Source organism: Ictidomys tridecemlineatus, chromosome 5 (genome assembly GCF_052094955.1).
Source record: "Ictidomys tridecemlineatus isolate mIctTri1 chromosome 5, mIctTri1.hap1, whole genome shotgun sequence".
Taxonomy (NCBI): domain Eukaryota; kingdom Metazoa; phylum Chordata; class Mammalia; order Rodentia; family Sciuridae; genus Ictidomys; species Ictidomys tridecemlineatus.
In genome coordinates, this window is record NC_135481.1 from 54114229 (window position 1) to 54130579 (window position 16351).

Genomic DNA, 16351 nt, shown 5'->3' on the forward strand with positions numbered 1-16351 from the left:
AAAATAAATTCACATCTCTTTTAAGGTTTTAACAGTGTAAATTTGTTTCCACCCGGACAGGGATGGAAGGGCACGGGAGAGTACTTGCGTTTTGGTTGGATGTTTTGGACGCTTTTCTTGGCGCGCATGCGTGTTGTGTCTCAAGGGCGGGCTTAAAGGGAAGTGGGTGTTGAAGCTGTTGTCAGATCAGACCACTGACTGCGAGGTTGCCGGGTTTACTGGAGATGCAGAGTGCATTTAGGCGTCCGGTGATTGCATCTGGAGGCTTATGTAAGACTCTGTCGGTGAAGAAAGCTTTTAATCTTATGTGGGTGATTTTTTTTTTTTAAACAGCATTTCGATTTTGCCTGCTTGACTCCCTCTTGAACAAATTTTAACCCCGTTTCCACATTTGTTTGTCGTTGCACTGCCAGCCCTCAGGTTGGGGAGGGCATTAACTTTGTTGTTGCTCCGTGGCCATTCTATTGTCATCCCCTTTTAGATTCATTGGCTTGGTGCATTAATAGACTCAGTGAGTTTTATGGCTAAATATGACCTAGTCGTCTTTGGTCCTGGATTAAGTACCAAAAGTTAAATTCCAGCTTTGTGAGTATTCTCCTTAGACATTTTAATTTTTAAGTTAATGACTGCATATTCATAATCATTTTTAGAATTCACGTTCTTCTTCTTTTTTTTTTTAATATGCCCCTTTTCCCTTCTTGTATTCCCTTAGTCCTCAAAGAGGTGGAAGTTTTATTCAGGAGTCTTATGAACACAGAAGAAAGTTCTTCCATTTAGAATTGTGGGACTAGGTTTCTTGCTAACAATATGAAAAGCTCCGAGTTTAGCCCGGGAAAGAAAAAAAGGGTTAAAATGCCCGCGAGGAGACTTCGTGAGGTCCTTTCTCCGAATCAGGAAGACAATTTGGCTTTGTGGAAAGATGAGTTGCCCCGTGTTTCTCCAGTGTTGTCTGCAAGTAAACGTCCTCCTGTTCGAATGGGGACTAACATGAATGGAACATTGCATGGTATGTTATTCCATATACTGTAGTTTTTCAGCCAGTTTTCTTTTTTGTAAAACTTAATCTTTATTTTGGTTATTGTGCATCAAAATATAGGGGATTCTTAATGTTTAAATTCAAAAGTGTAAGATATTTCCGGCTTATACCGATGTTTAAAAACTGACCCTGTTCCCTGGGAAAATGGCCAGACATAGAGGGTCCACAAAATGAATGGTTTCGGTAAATGAAACTTTAACTTTTCCTATTGTGCTTTTTCTTCGTGTCATGTTTGCACATAATTCTTGTTCACATTTATGATAGACATGCTTAACTTGTATAATGAATTAAATTTCCCCCAGTAGTGCTCTTTACCAAGTGCTCTACAGTACTATTCACTTTGGCATAGTATAAACACAACTCAAGTCATTTGATGACTTCTTTGTTTCAATTCATTTATCCTGTCTGGAGCTCAGAGAAAATGAAAACATTATGCTTTTACCCACTTTACTATAAATTCTACTGGTTATTGTAAGGATAAAATTAATGAATATACACCTTTGATTCCAGCCTCTCAGGAGGCTGAGTAGGAGGATGGCAAGTTTGAATCAGCCTGGACAATTTAGCAAGACCCTGTCTTAAAATAATAAAGGGCTGAGGATGTAGCTTAGTGGTAGAGCGTCCCTAAGTTTAATTCCCAGTACTGCCAAAAAATAAAAAATAAAATAAACAACAAAGTGCTTTAATTTTATTTTTATTTTTGCAATGCTGAGCATAGACAGTTGCTCATCCCAGGCAAGCACTCTACCACTGAGCTATATCCTCAGCCCTTCAAAACACTTTTATAATGCTGGGGTTTTGGAGGTACAGCAATGATACCATAACAGGCTTCTGTTAAATCAGGCTTTTATATCATGTTCATATTTTGCTCCTGGTAAATCCCATAGTTTGCCCATATCCAATACTGAACTGATTTTTTTTTTTACTTTTTGTACTGGGGATTGAACTCAGGGGCTTAATCACTGAGCCACATCCCCAGCGCTTTTAAAAATTTTATGCAGAGTCAGGGTCTCACTGAGTTGCTGAGGGCCTCACTAAATTGCTGAGGATGGCTTTGAACTCGTGATTCTCCTGCCTCAGCCTGTGGAGCTGCTGGGATTACAGGCATGTGCCATTGCTCCCAGGTTAAACTGATGTATTTTAAAACATTTTGTACTTATGTCTCTTTATTGTTCATACTGACTCCTATTTTCCCTAATAATTTTTTCATCTAAAGTATCTGTCAAATATAGAGCTTATAGTTCTTGAATCATGCCTATAATTATAGGTAAGCTACTGTTTTTAAAAACACTCAAATTGATTCCTTTATTTTGTTAGGTTCTTCGGATATAACTTCTTCTAGAAAATATCACAAGCCTCCGTTAGAAAATTCTGCTATATCAGAAAGCGTAAGCAAGAGTCCTTAAATATGTTAATCATGTTAAAATTTTCATTATTGTCAAACAATATGTTCTTATATTCAGTTAGCAACATGCCTTGTTTTTCTTTATCATGTGTGAAGAGAAATGTTTTATATACTACAATTGGAACTTGAATATGTTTGAGATATTAAATATGTCTACTGGATTGTTAGCCTCATTGTTTATTTTTTAGAAAGTTAACACCTGTTAACTTTCATCAGTGGCTATCCTTGAACAATTTTTTTTGTATGATATTTTTCCTTTCCCCTTTCTGATTTATCAGGAAAAAAAAAAGGGTGAAGGACAATACTGAGTTAATCTAGTACTGTAAAAGGTCATTGTGTTTTAATACTGAATAGAGTCCTAGAGATGAAGTCTAGAATTGCACACATGAGCAGAAAGCTATTTGCCAGTAGGTGTCAGAGAAGCTTTCTGAGACTACATAAGAACTCAGTAAAAAAGAAATCAGTGATTAATTTGTGATGTTTTGCCATTCATTGATCATTCTTATCTACTCCATTTGATTAACAAAGAGTCAGATTTTCACATTTGAACTGAAGCAACTGAGATGTTAAATATTTATTTATTTAGTTGTAGTTGGACACAATACCTTTATTTTATTTATTTTTATGTGGTGCTGAGGATTTGACCTAGGGCCTCACACGTGTTAGGCAAGCACTGTACCACTGAGCCACAACCCCAGCCCCAATAATTTATTTTACTTCAAGTGGCAAATCAAGAATTGAGTCTGGATCTCAGTGCCACATTCGCTTGTTTGCCCATTTGCTCATTTATTCACCTCTCTGACATGTGTTACTATTTTTTTTTTAAAGAGAGAGGGAGAGGGAGAGAGAGAATTTTAATATTTATTTTTTAGTTTTCGGCGGACACAACATCTTTGTTTGTATGTGGTGCTGAGGATTGAACCTGGGCCGCACGCATGACAGGCGAGCGCGCTACCGCTTGAGCCACATTGCCAGCTCCTGACAGTATATTATTGACTCATTGAACAAATCCTTGGGTAGCTTCAAAGTACCTAAGCATTGTGTAGTGCTGGGAATGAAATATACAAAACACACAGTCCTGCTCTCCCAGAGCACAGTAATCACAGTTAGTAAATGGTATTGGAAAGGAATAAATCATAAAGTTTATTTTTCACTTTTTCCTCTTATATCCCAAAGGATTTTTCTAAAGATGTTGTAGTGCAGAGGTTACCTTTGGATAAAACAGAAGAGAGCAACAGACAAAACGGTAAAAGAATAGAATTGACATTTTTTATTGTGGTAAAATATACATAAATTTTCCATTTTAACCATTTTAAAATATATAGTTTGTGACGTTAAGTATCTTTACATTGTTGTGCAACCATCACCACTGTCTATCTCCAGGACTTTGTTTTTTTAATCTTTCCCAACTGAACTCTATGGCCATTAACTACTAATTCCTGCCTCTATGAATTTGACTATGCTAGGTACCTTGTATAATTGGACTTATTCAGTATTTATCCTTTAGTGTTTGGCTTATTTCTCTTAATGTATTGTCTTCAATATTCATTCTTTTTTTAGCATGTGTCAATATTTTCTTTTTAAAGGTAAAATTGATTTCTGGATATTCATTCAACAAACTAACAGGTTTTTTATTACTATTACTATTATTATTATTTTGAGTGCTGGGAATTAAACTCAGGGCCTCATGTATGCTAGGCAAGCACTCTACCACTGAGCTATACCATGTTATTTTAATTTTAATTATTCTCCCAAATTAAGTTATTAATACACTCAAAAATCCAGAAAAGTGTCTGCAATAGTAAAGATTATTTTAGTATAACCAATCTATTATACAGGTTTGGTATTGAATATACATTTATTATTATTTATTTATTTTATTTTTTGTGGTGCTGGGGATTGAACCCAGGGGGGCTTTGTGCATTCGAGGCAAGCACTCTATCAACTGAGCTATATCCATAGCCCCCATTTATAATTTTTTTTTATAAATTCTGAACTCAGGTTTTGTAGGGTCAGATAATAGATTAAAAATGTCCTTCAAAAAGTTTTATTTATTGACAAATTTTAAAGCAATTTTTTTTTTATTCTAAGTAGTATTAAAATTTTATCAAATTTTCCTTGGTCTTTTGTAGTGGAGATTGAACCCAGGGCGCTTTACCATTGAGCCACATCACCAATCCTTTTTTTTTTTTTTTCAAATGTTTTTTAGTTGTCAATGGACCTTTATTTGTTTTATTTTTAAAGATTTATTTATATGTAGTGCTGAGAATTGAACCCAGTGCCTCACACGCTAGGCAAGTGCTCTACCACTGAGCCACAACTCTAGCCCCTAGTCCTTTTAATTTATATTTCAATTTTTTTAAAAAAAATATTTTTTAGTTTTACCTGGATGCAATATCTTTAATTTTTTTTTCTTTTACTTTTATGTGGTGCTGAGCACTGAACCCAGTGCCTCACATGTGGGAGGCTAGTGCTCTACCGCTGAGCCATACCCCAGCGGCCTATATTTTAAATTTTGAAACAAGGTCTCCCTAAGTTGTTGGGGCTGCTCTTGAACTTGTGATCCTTCTGAACCTCCTGAGCCTTCTTTTTCTTTCTTTTTATTTTTAAGAAATCTTTTACATGTGTAAGATTTAATTCTCAAGCATAATAAAAACAATTCTCTATAACACACGCTCTTCTCTATATAAATCTGGTCGAAGGAGAGATTCATATAACGTAATATCAAATATTTACTTTGGTTTGCATAAAAATTATAACACCTTCAATTTTCTCAGCATTTTCTTTTTTAAAAAAAATGTGGCAAAGTACATATAACATGACACATCTCATCTTAACTATTTGTAGATGTTCTTGTTTCTCAGATATTTTTGATACAAATTTTTCTAGTATCTAGGGTTATGACTATTCTTGCCTTTTTAAAAAAATATTTATTTTTTAGTTGTAGGTGGACACAATATTTTTATTTCATTTTTATGTGGTGCTGAGGACCAAAAACCCTGTGCCTCATGCATGCCAGTCGAGCGCTCTATCAGAGCCACAACCCCAGCCCCTATTCTTGCCTTTTTAAATTGAGAAATCCTATTATTAAATCCTAAACATCCCCCCACCCCCAATAAGTACTTATGATTGAACCTAGGATATCAAGCTTGCTAGATGAGCGCTTCATTGTTGAGTCTATCCCTAGACCTTTCAGAAAAGTTTGTTTTTAGTTTGGGACAGGTCTTATTTAAGTTGTCCTGGCTGGCCTTTAACTTGCAATCCTCCTGCCTCAGACTCATGAGGAGCTGGAATTATAGGCACATACCACTGCATCTAGTCCTAAACATTTTTTTTTTTAAGTTGTTGATGGACCTTTACTTTATTTATTGATATTTGGTGCTGAGAATCGAATCCATTGCCTCACAAATGCTAGGCAAGTACTCTACCACTGAGCTACAACTCTAGCCCCCTAAATATTCTTTTAGTTTAAAAAAGTGGGGTTTTTAAAGCTGATTATGGTGGCATACCCCTGTTATCCCAGCAACTTGGGAGCCTGAAGCAGGAGGATCACAAGCAGGAAGATCACAACCCCAGCTCCTTTGTTATTTTTTTCATCAGTATGGCTAGAATGAGACCAGCCTAGGCAATTTAGTGAGATCCTGTCTCAAAATAAAAATAAAAAGACTAGGGGTGTGCCTTGGTGGTCGATGGCCTCTGTGTTCAATCTCCAGTACCAAAAAAAAAAAAAAAAGTCAGGTTTTGTGAGTGGCTTATTAAAATTTAATGAATTTTTGTTATCTTAATTTTGCAGCAAATGATATCTGTATTTCTCAGTATACCATGGGACAGAAGGATGCTCTAAGAACAGTTTTAAAGCAAAAGTAAGTTTCATTTACAGAAAATAGTTGTACCATGTTTGTGTTTAAAATCAACTTTCCTTATACTTTGGAAATACAAAAACCTCTTCACTACATAATGTATTGTGTGATGATATATAAAGCATTTCTCATAGTTCTGGGCACATATAAAGTACTCAATAGCTATTAGTTGTTGTTACAGAAGAGGTTCTGTGCTAAGTGTTTTATTATATTAACTCATTTAACACTCTCAAATCCCATGAAGTAGATTCTGTTATAATCCCAATTTTATTGAACACGTGAATATGCATAACATAAATCCTGTGACAGAGATTCTGTTACATCCCAGTTTTACAGAATCCCCATTTTATGGATGAGGAAACTGAGACATTGAGCTTTTCCCAGGGTCTGGCAAATTGTTACTGGGCTGGCATTTAAACCCAGACATTCTATCTTTAGAGCCTGCATTCTTAACCAAACCATGATACTGCTTGTAGCAGTGGTCAAGTAGTTCCTTATACATAATACTTATTATTTACTATCAAAGAACCTTTAGGTTTTTTCCTGGTCAAGATCTGAGGAAGAAGCAAACTTCATACCTTGATGGAACGAAATACAATACCAACCCTGACGAGAACTCATGATAAACATGAAGCAAGAATACATCTACTAGTATGACGGCAATTTTTGTTATTTTATTTTATTTATTTTTAAGATATTTTTTAGTTTAGTTATTTTAATAGGTGCTGAGGATTGAACCCAGGGTCTTGCACGTGCTGGGCGAGCACTCTACTGCTTAACCACCAAGCTTGCTCCCCAAATGCAGCTACTTTTAACTGTTACCTCTTTCTTCTAGATAGTATTTCATAAATTAAAATTATATGCCTATGTTCCTATTCTTGATTTATTAAATTTAGACCATATTCATCCTCATATGATAGTATTTAGCTGTCTTAAACTACTCTCTCCCATCCTTTTATTGTAGTTATCTAATGCTTTTAATTAAATCAACCATTGATTATGTGGACATTACGCACTATATTAAGTGGAACAAGAGCCACAGATTTACAAATACTGTTTTGTTTAAAAAGTTTTAGTATTTACAAAAGTAGAGAAGATAATTTAATGCACCGCCATACTCCCATTGTTTAGCTTTAGTTGTTAGCATTGTTTCATTTTAACTTCCTCTCACTCCCCTACCCAAGTATTATTTTTAAACCTATCTCAGAAGTAATTTCATTTTATCTGTATTTTAGTAGGTGTTTCTAAAAGATTAGTATTTTTTCTTTTTCTTTTTAAAGTTTGTTCTCAGGCTGGGGTTGTGGCTCAGCGGTAGAGCACTCGCCTAGCATGTGCGAGGCCCTGGGTTTGATCCTCAGCACCACATAAAAAGGAATAAAGGTATTGTGTCCAATTACGACTGAAAAATAAATATGAAAAAAAATGTTCTAACTAGTTATACATGACAGTAGAATGCATTTTGATGTAAAAGATTAGTTTTTAAAAAGGCAATGCCACAATACTATTAATATACCAAAGACATAATACTGGCTATTTCTTAATATTATCATACAGTTAATATTCAAGTTTCTCTGATTGTCCCATAATTTTTTTTGTTGTTCATTTCTTTGTATCAGGATCTAAAGAAGGGCCACATGTTGCATTTGATTGATGTGTCTTTTTTTTGTTTTTTGGTACTGGGTATTATTTCAGGAGCACTTGACTGCTGAGCCACATCCCCAACTATTGTATCACATGACTAAACTGGTCACTCCAGCTGAATTTGGGGAATAAATAAAGATACAGACATAGAAAGTACCTTTTCTTTCAGTTCAATGACCGCTCCTCAGCCACAGCTCCCACAAGGGCAGTGCAGGCAAGAAAGAGAGCTAGGAGCACATGCTGAACCCTTTTATTGGGGAGAAGCCATTCAAATGAGGCAAGGGGTCAGGTTTCACTGGGTTGAGTCTAACTTCCTGATGTCTTGCTGTCAGCAGGTTAACTGACATCTAGGAAGCCCACGCCCATCTCATGTGCTGTGTGGGGATCAGAGGCAGAGGCAGAGGCAGAGGCAGAGCCAGCACAGGGAAAAGATGCTTACTTTCCCTGCCCAGAGGGGCAATGTTGGTTCAGTCCACTTTGTGTGCTCAATGCACATAGTTGACACACACACAGCCTATGGTTTGCCAGTTCTCCACATTCTCATCGATGAAAGCCAAGGGGCACTTGGTTCCTATGTGGCAATTATTTATTTTAGCCCTACTTTGTATTTTATTTAGAGACAGGGTTTCACTGAGTTGCTTAACACCTCGCTTTTGCTGAGGCTGGCCTTGAACCCAGGATCCTCCTGTCTCAGCCTCCTGAGCTGTTGGGATTGCATGTGCCACCACTGTGCCCAGGGATAAATGTGTCTTTTAAGTCTGTTTTATTTATTTATTGCTTTTGTGATGCTGGGGAATTAAACTGAGGGTCTCATGTTTACTAGGCAAAGAACCTGAATAAGCTGGGTGAGATGGTGCACTCCTGTAATCCCAGCCGCTCTGAAGGCTGAGGCAGGAGGATCTTAAGTTCGATGCCAGCCTCAGCAATTTAGCAAGACCCTAAGCAACTTAGCAAGACTATGTCTCAAAATAAATAAAAAGGGAAGGGGTGTGACTTAGTAGTTGACCACGTCTGCATTTAGTCCTCAGTACCATAAAAAATTAAATGAACAAACAAAACTTGAATAATAGGGAAAAGGAAGGGAAAAGAGAAGAAATCAATTATAACAGATAAAAATGAATTCAATAAAGTAAAAAATATACACAGTAAAATGTTTTTAACTGGTTCTTAGAAGTTTAGAAGTATAAGCAACTTCCTGACAAATTTAGGTCAGAAAAATGATGGTAGAATACATGAATTAGAGATAAAAAGAGGACAAATAATAGATTTAGAGGAGACAAAAACAAATGAGAGTACAATGTAGTTATATGCCTCAAGTTTAAAATTCTAGATGAAATTAAATGATTCACCAAGAATAATCATAGACCTACATTTTAACAGACCAATTGCTAAAAAAATTGAAAATGCTTTAAAGAATAAGCCTTCTAAAACAGTAATGATTCTGTTTGAATTCTTAGAAAAATATTAAGAAACAGATTACACTTATGCCATTCTGCTCCAGTACAGAGAATGCTATCCATGTCATTTCCTGAGGCTAACCTAACCCAAATACCCAAAGCTAAAATTTAGCTTTATCCTAAGTGTTTTTGTTTCTATCATGGTAATTTTTCTAAAAATTTCTTGTAATAAAATCATTAAATCAACTATTCATCTGATAGCTAAAGATAACAATTTTATTGATGTATTATTTCTCAAGTTATAAATAGGGTATGTCTTTTGTGTTACAAGATCAAAACATAATAATGAAATAGAATTTGGCTCAGAAATGCAGCAATGTTTTAAAAATAATAATTGAATTTTTTTAAGGTACTAAGGATTGAACTCAAGATTTCACAGATGCTAGACAAGTGCTCTGCCACTGAGCTACAACCCAGCCCCCTTTTAATTTTAATTTTGAGATGGGGTTTCACTAAGTTGCCCTGGCAGGCTTCAAATGTGGAGTGCTCCTGCATTAGCTTCCCGAGTATCTAGGATTATAGGCTAATGCCAGTATACCTGGAAATAATTGCGAATTCTAATATAGCAGTTATTATGCTCTCTGCATTGGTTTCTCGTTTTAATCTTTACAAAAGCCTGGAATGTTTTAAAATGTTCCCATATTAAAAATGAGGTTCAGGCTGGGGTTGTAGCTCAGTGAGAGAGCTCTTGCCTAGAATGTGTGAGGGTTAGATTCTTAGCATTACATAAAAATAAATAAGTAAGTAAAATAAAAGTCCATCAACAACTAAAAACAAAACAAAAAAGAGGCTCAGGCAGTTTTAAGCATTGCCTCACTAATAATTCATGATTCATTATATATTTATCATTGGAATAAATAAGAAAATATGTATGACAAGTACTATGGATCACATTTAATAAAATGTCATGCTCATTTCTTACTTACCTTACCATGCACACAAACCTCTTTAAAACTAACAATAGAGTGATAGATTCAGATTCTTAATATGAAGAAAATAGTTAATATCCTGTTTAAAAGTAGAATTGAGAGCTCATTGTCTTTTTGGTTTGGTGGTACTGGGGATGGAACCCAGGGCTTCATGCATGTTAGGCAAGCACTCTCTCACTGAGCCACATCCCTAGCCTTCATTGTTTCTTTTTGTTATTGTTTGTTTATAATTTGGAAGTCCTATCTGTGGCAATTAGAAAATAAAATGAGATCAGGTATGGATATTGGAAAAAAGGAGGAAAAATTTACATTTTAGAAGATATTCTGTACTTAGAACAAAAAAAGTTATAAATATTCATGATTAGAAATCTGTAGAAACTATGTAAGGAAGTATGAAACTTTCCTTGGGAACTGACAAAGGCTAGGATATATTGAGATACTCAACATGTTCTGGATGGGAAGACTTAATACTATAAAAGTCCAAGTTTGTCTAAAATTAGCTTATAGGTTTTGCTGTAGTCATTGAATTTTGCTTTAGAATAATTGGTAGATGGAATTTAGCCAAGTAATTTTAATGTTTACATGGAAGAACATACAGCTGAGAAAAAGTATATGTGTTTATATGTGTGCCTGAACATTCTGTTTATTTTTCCAACGTTAATTTTCCAAAATTATTTAAAAATTAATTTTCTAAAAGTATCTTAGCTATTCTCAACTGTACATATTCTATATGTTCATATTCTTTGTTTTTGGTGCTGGGGATCAGACCCATGGCCTCATACATGCTGGGTAAGGGATCTTTGACTGAGCTATATCTCCAACCCCTATATTTATGTAACTTAACTGTAGAGTTGTGACAAAATGGAATGATGTAGTACTTGTCCTATTTGATATTATCATGTGCTTTAAAACTGCAAATAATGCAAGGTAATAGACCAGAATCTTTGAGAAATGAAGAATCTGGCCAAGTTGTCTAGTACAAGGAAAATATGAATTCTTCGGGCTGGGGATGTGGCTCAAGCGGCAGCACGCTCACCTGGCATGTGTGTGGCCCGGGTTCGGTCCTCAGCACCACGTACAAACAAAGATGTTGTGTCTGCCGAAAACTAAAAAAAAAAAAAAAAAAGAATAAAAAATTCTCTCTTTCTCTCTCTCTAAAAAAAAAAACAGAAATATGACTTTTTCTAAAGGAGTTTGGACTTTAAGAGGGATGGCAAATTATTTAAAAGTTGTAAAAGTAAGGTACACTTTTAAAAAATGTTTGTTTTTTTAGTTTTATGTGGACACAATATTTTATTTTTATGTGGTGCTGAGGATTGAACCCACTGCCTCATGCATGCTAGGCGAGCATATATATATATATATATATATATATATATATAAATATATATATATATAAATATATGTATAAATATTTATATATATAAAAAAACATATATATAACATATCAAGATTTTATATATTATAGAACATATATCAAGATTATAATACATATATACATATTTATATACGTATATATAATAATCTTGAGAGAGATTATATTTACACGTATATATACATGTATACACACATATATACACGTGTGTGTATATATACACACACACATATATATATTATATCTCGACAGAGCAAGCAAGAGCGAGCAAGAGTGAGCTCACGTGCACGCGGGAGAGGGAGAGAAGTGATGGTTCCTTTCAGAATCATGATAGGAATAGAGCTTTGCATTCAATATATTGTTAAATTGTTCTGTACAGACATCTAAACAATGGAATGCCTATGTTTCAGTCCTAAGTGGTATAGGCGATAAATACAAAAGTACTTAATGAAGGGAGAGATCAATAGAAACTGTTATAAAGATAGGCTTATTGAGAGAGGTAAGATTTAGATTGCATCCTGAAGAGGAAGGATATCATAATGAGTTGAGTGGAAGAAGTTTGAGAGAGCAGAGAAAAAAGCATCGAGTCAGTTGTGAGCATAGTGCTATATGTGTAGTCAGTAAGGAGAGCAGTATGATTCCAGAGAGAGGTTATTTTGGGTATATATCGGAGGGAGGTATATATAGGAATGGAGGATAGGACCAGAGTATGGAGGGTATAGAAAGCCAAACAGGAATTTGCTTATTCAGTTTTTTATAAGGAAATTTCTGAGATTTTTGAAGAATGGAGACATGAGTGGGAAGTTTTTAAGCAAATAAACCAAAGAATGAAATATGTGGTTGGTAAGAAGTGATGAATTTTCTAGTAGAGAAGAAGAAAGAAGGGAGAAGTACTAATCCAAGAAAGTTTTAGAGTCATGGGAAGACCTCTGGAATTGGGCCTTGTCACTAAATCTGTGATTTCCATCAAGTACACCCCATTACCTCTGTGGACCTCAGTTTCTTCATGTAAAAATTAGAAAATTAGGATAGATGAACCACCTATGAGATTCCCCCAACTCTATAGTTCTATGACACTTTTCATGTAATTGTGATGAAATAATTGGCGAAACTTGATGACTCTATTGAGTATGAGATGATAGGAAGATACAGAAGTAAAGGTGACTTCAAAATTTTGAGACTTAGAGAAGAATGATGCTCTTAGTAGAAATGGGGAAATATCAGAGGGGTAAGTTCAAAAGTTCTGAACTGTCTTTAAAAATCAAGCAAGGGAATAAAGCCTCTGCATATGGAATGTATTCCTGTTGATTTTATTTATACTTATCTAGGGATTATTTGATTTTGTCCATGTTCCTTTCATTTTTTCTTAGAGCCCAAATATAGAGCATAACTGGACAGATTCTTTTTTTTAATATTTAGTTAATATGTGTCTATATACTGCCCTCTCCTATTATTTATTTATCCCTCCATTTATCTGTCTATCTATCTATCTATCCATCTATCTGTTTACTTACTTTTGGGGACAAGATCTCACAAAGTTGCCCAGGCTGGCTTTAAACTCGGCAATTCTCAGCCTCCAAAATTGCTGGGATGATAGATGTATACCATGGCATCTGGTTTAGGTCCATTTTTAATCCAAGCTATTTAGTGATGTCTTTGATGCCCATTGGATGATATTTAATTTAATCTAAATGAGTTAAAATTCAGAAAGTTTGTTTCAGCAGTTTTAATAATTGTTTTTGGGGATTTGTGCTAAATGAAATAAGCCAGGCACAGAAAGAGAATTACCACATAATCTCATATGTGGAAATGGAAAAAGTTGAATTTACAAAAGGTAGAGAATAGATTGGTGGTTGCCAGGGGTTGAGAGTAGGGAGAATGGGGAGGTGTTAACCAAATGGTACAATTTCAGTTAGGATGAATAAATCCTAGAGCTCTATTTTATGCCATGTGGTGATGGTAGGTAGTAATATTTATTGCTAGGAGGGCACCTTTTATGTTCTTATTCCCTGCCTCCCCACCACCTGCACATACACACACAGATAATTATGTGAGGTAATGGATATGTTGAGTAGCTTGATTGTGGTAACCTTTCACAATGTATAAATATATCAAAATATGTTGTATATAGTAAATATATATAATTTTTATTTGTCAGTTATGCTTCACTAAAGCTGGATTAAAAGGGGGTAAAGTATACATCAATAATGATATAGTTCTTTTTTCTTTTCTTTTGTGCTGGAAATTGAATCCAGGGTACCTCACACATACTAACTACATACTCTACTACTAAGCTATACTCTCATCCTCTAATGTTACAATTCTTCTAAAAGTATTTAGAGAATAAAATTATCAGTACTTTAAAAACAGCAGTAATCTCTCTTGGGTTGTTTGTTTTGGGGGAATAAAACTTGGTATTTAAATTCTTAGAATGTTTTTCTTCATGTCTTAAATTTACCTTCCTTCTCCTCCTCCTCCTCCTCCTCCTCCTTTCTCCTCCTCCTCCCTGCCCCCAGTGGCACTTTACCATTCGCAGTTCTTTTTTTATTTTGATTATCAAAATAATCAAAATATCTTATCTTTTGTTTTGAGAACTATCATCTAAGTTCCTGAGGGTCTCACTAATTTGCTAGGGTGGGCCTCAAATTTGTAATCCTTCTGCCTCAGTCTCTCAAGTGGCTGGTATTACAGGCATGCATCACTATGCTTGGTTTGTATTTCTTGATTACATATCCTTATAACTGTGACCATGCCTTTTCCACACATATATATATAAGTCTTATTTTCTGAAATAACATCACTGCCTTCAGGGAATTATCTTATATCTTTAGTCATTAGTGACTCAAATCTTGATAAACTTCATTAACAAAATGACTTTGTTTGATATGCAATTTAATTTTTTTTTTCTTTTTTGACACCAAGGATTGGACCCAGGGCTACTTTATTACTGAGCTACATCCACAGCCCTTTTTACTTTTCATTTTGAGACAGGTCTTGCTAAGTTGCTGAGGGTCTTGCTAAATGGCTGAGACCAGTCTTGAATTTGTAATCCTCCTGTTTCAGCCTCCCAAGTCACTGGGATTACAGGAGTGTGCCACCATACTTGGCAGGTGATTTAATTTTTAAAAATCAAGAAAATTACCTTCAGCAGATGACCACTTACAGGTATTTCTTGAAGTGGTTCAGCATAGCTTATTGAATATATTTTATTCCTTTTTTATTGATAGAGCGCGAAGCATGCCTATCTTTAAGGAAGTAAAGGTACATCTTTTGGAAGATGCTGGCAGAGAAGAGAATACTGTTACACAGGAGGCCAGAACTTCACCCAGTGCCATTGATTCTGCTACAACTGTAGCTGCAGCAACTGCTGCTGCCATTGCAACAGCAGCTCCACTGATAAAGGTATATTTTTCTCTCCAGATATTCTGAATATACTTTGTGAAATTTTATAAAAATAACTGTTAAGATGCTCTAAGTAGTTGTGTCCAGCTATAGACTAAGAACATTCTGGTTGATCTCAAGTTGAAAAAAATTTACCATGTGTGGTTGTGTATTATTTCTCAGAAGTTATGAAAATTACCCTTTCATTGCTTTGATGGTCCTAGTGAATCCAGGACTTTGTAGCACTGAAAGTCACAAATCCTAGGAAGCCTCTTAGTTCTGGGTAACTTGGATGATTGGTCATCCTTATTTGAGAACTAGAAGACAGATTAGATTACGTAGACCTAACCTGTTAGTTTGTAATGGGAAAGGAGAACCACGGCACAGGAGGAAAAAGATTTTAGAGCTAATAGGTGGGAGAGCCAAGATGAGAACTCAAGACTGCTAACGTAACTCAGTTTTACATTAGTGAAGTATAAAAAGTTGTTTTCTTGCTATTTCTGTCTCTTTAATTTCCACTTAAGTATTTCTTATTTCTGCATTATAAACTTCTATGAGGCAAAAAAATTTTTTTTAATGAGGGGCTGGAGATATAGCTCAAGCGGTAGCGCGCTCGCCTGGCATGCATGCGGCCTGGGTTCAATCTTCAGCACCACATACAAACAAAGATGTTGTGTCCGCTGAAAACTAAAAAAATAATAAATAAATATTTAAAAAAATTTTTTTTAATGAGAGGAAACAGATCTAAGGATTATGATCTCCTACCCTTTATTTTTTAATTTTTTTCCTGCCTTTTACTTTTATGACTAAAAATAAAGGCATCAAATCATCAGAGATACAGTGAGTAAAGGTTCTACTTTGATAATTTGTCAAATCACTTGCTATAAATAACCTTCTTTGTAATTGAACATATTTTATTGTTTTTCTGTATTATAATATACAAAATTATTTTGTAATTTTTATCCTTTTAGGTGCAGAGTGATTTGGAAGCAAAAGTTAATTCTGTTACAGAATTACTTAATAAGTTACAGGAGACGGATAAACACTTACAACGTGTTACAGAACAGCAAGCAAGCATTCAGAATAAAGAAGAGAAATTACATTGTCACAATCATGAGAAGCGAATGAATGTATTTATGGAGCAGCAAATTAAGCATCTTGAAAAATTACAACAGCAACAAATGGATATTCAGGTATCTATAAGAAAGCCAGTATACATTTCACAATTTTTTTTATCACTTGCATATCCAAGTTAATTTTCATTGCT

At 35.0% G+C, this 16351-nt stretch overlaps 1 protein-coding gene across 15 annotated transcripts in view; it reads left to right on the forward strand.

The window, feature by feature from the left end:
• Nucleotides 1-151: 151 nt before the first annotated feature.
• The window catches only part of Kiaa0586 (KIAA0586 ortholog), a 137798-nt gene continuing 121598 nt past the window's right edge, over nt 152-16351 (forward strand). For 11 of the 15 annotated variants that reach the window (XM_078049964.1, XM_078049972.1, XM_078049970.1 and 8 more), the window contains exons 1-7: nt 198-585; nt 713-1006; nt 2354-2424; nt 3618-3687; nt 6235-6304; nt 14931-15105; nt 16056-16277. In XM_078049964.1, the coding sequence (XP_077906090.1) occupies nt 808-1006; nt 2354-2424; nt 3618-3687; nt 6235-6304; nt 14931-15105; nt 16056-16277 (807 nt within the window). In that variant the 5' untranslated portion in view covers nt 198-585; nt 713-807. Of the gene's footprint in view, nt 586-712; nt 1007-2353; nt 2425-3617; nt 3688-6234; nt 6305-14930; nt 15106-16055; nt 16278-16351 lie in introns of those variants that run through there. The other 4 variants (XM_078049965.1, XM_078049966.1, XM_078049976.1 and 1 more) reach the window with 4 other exon arrangements.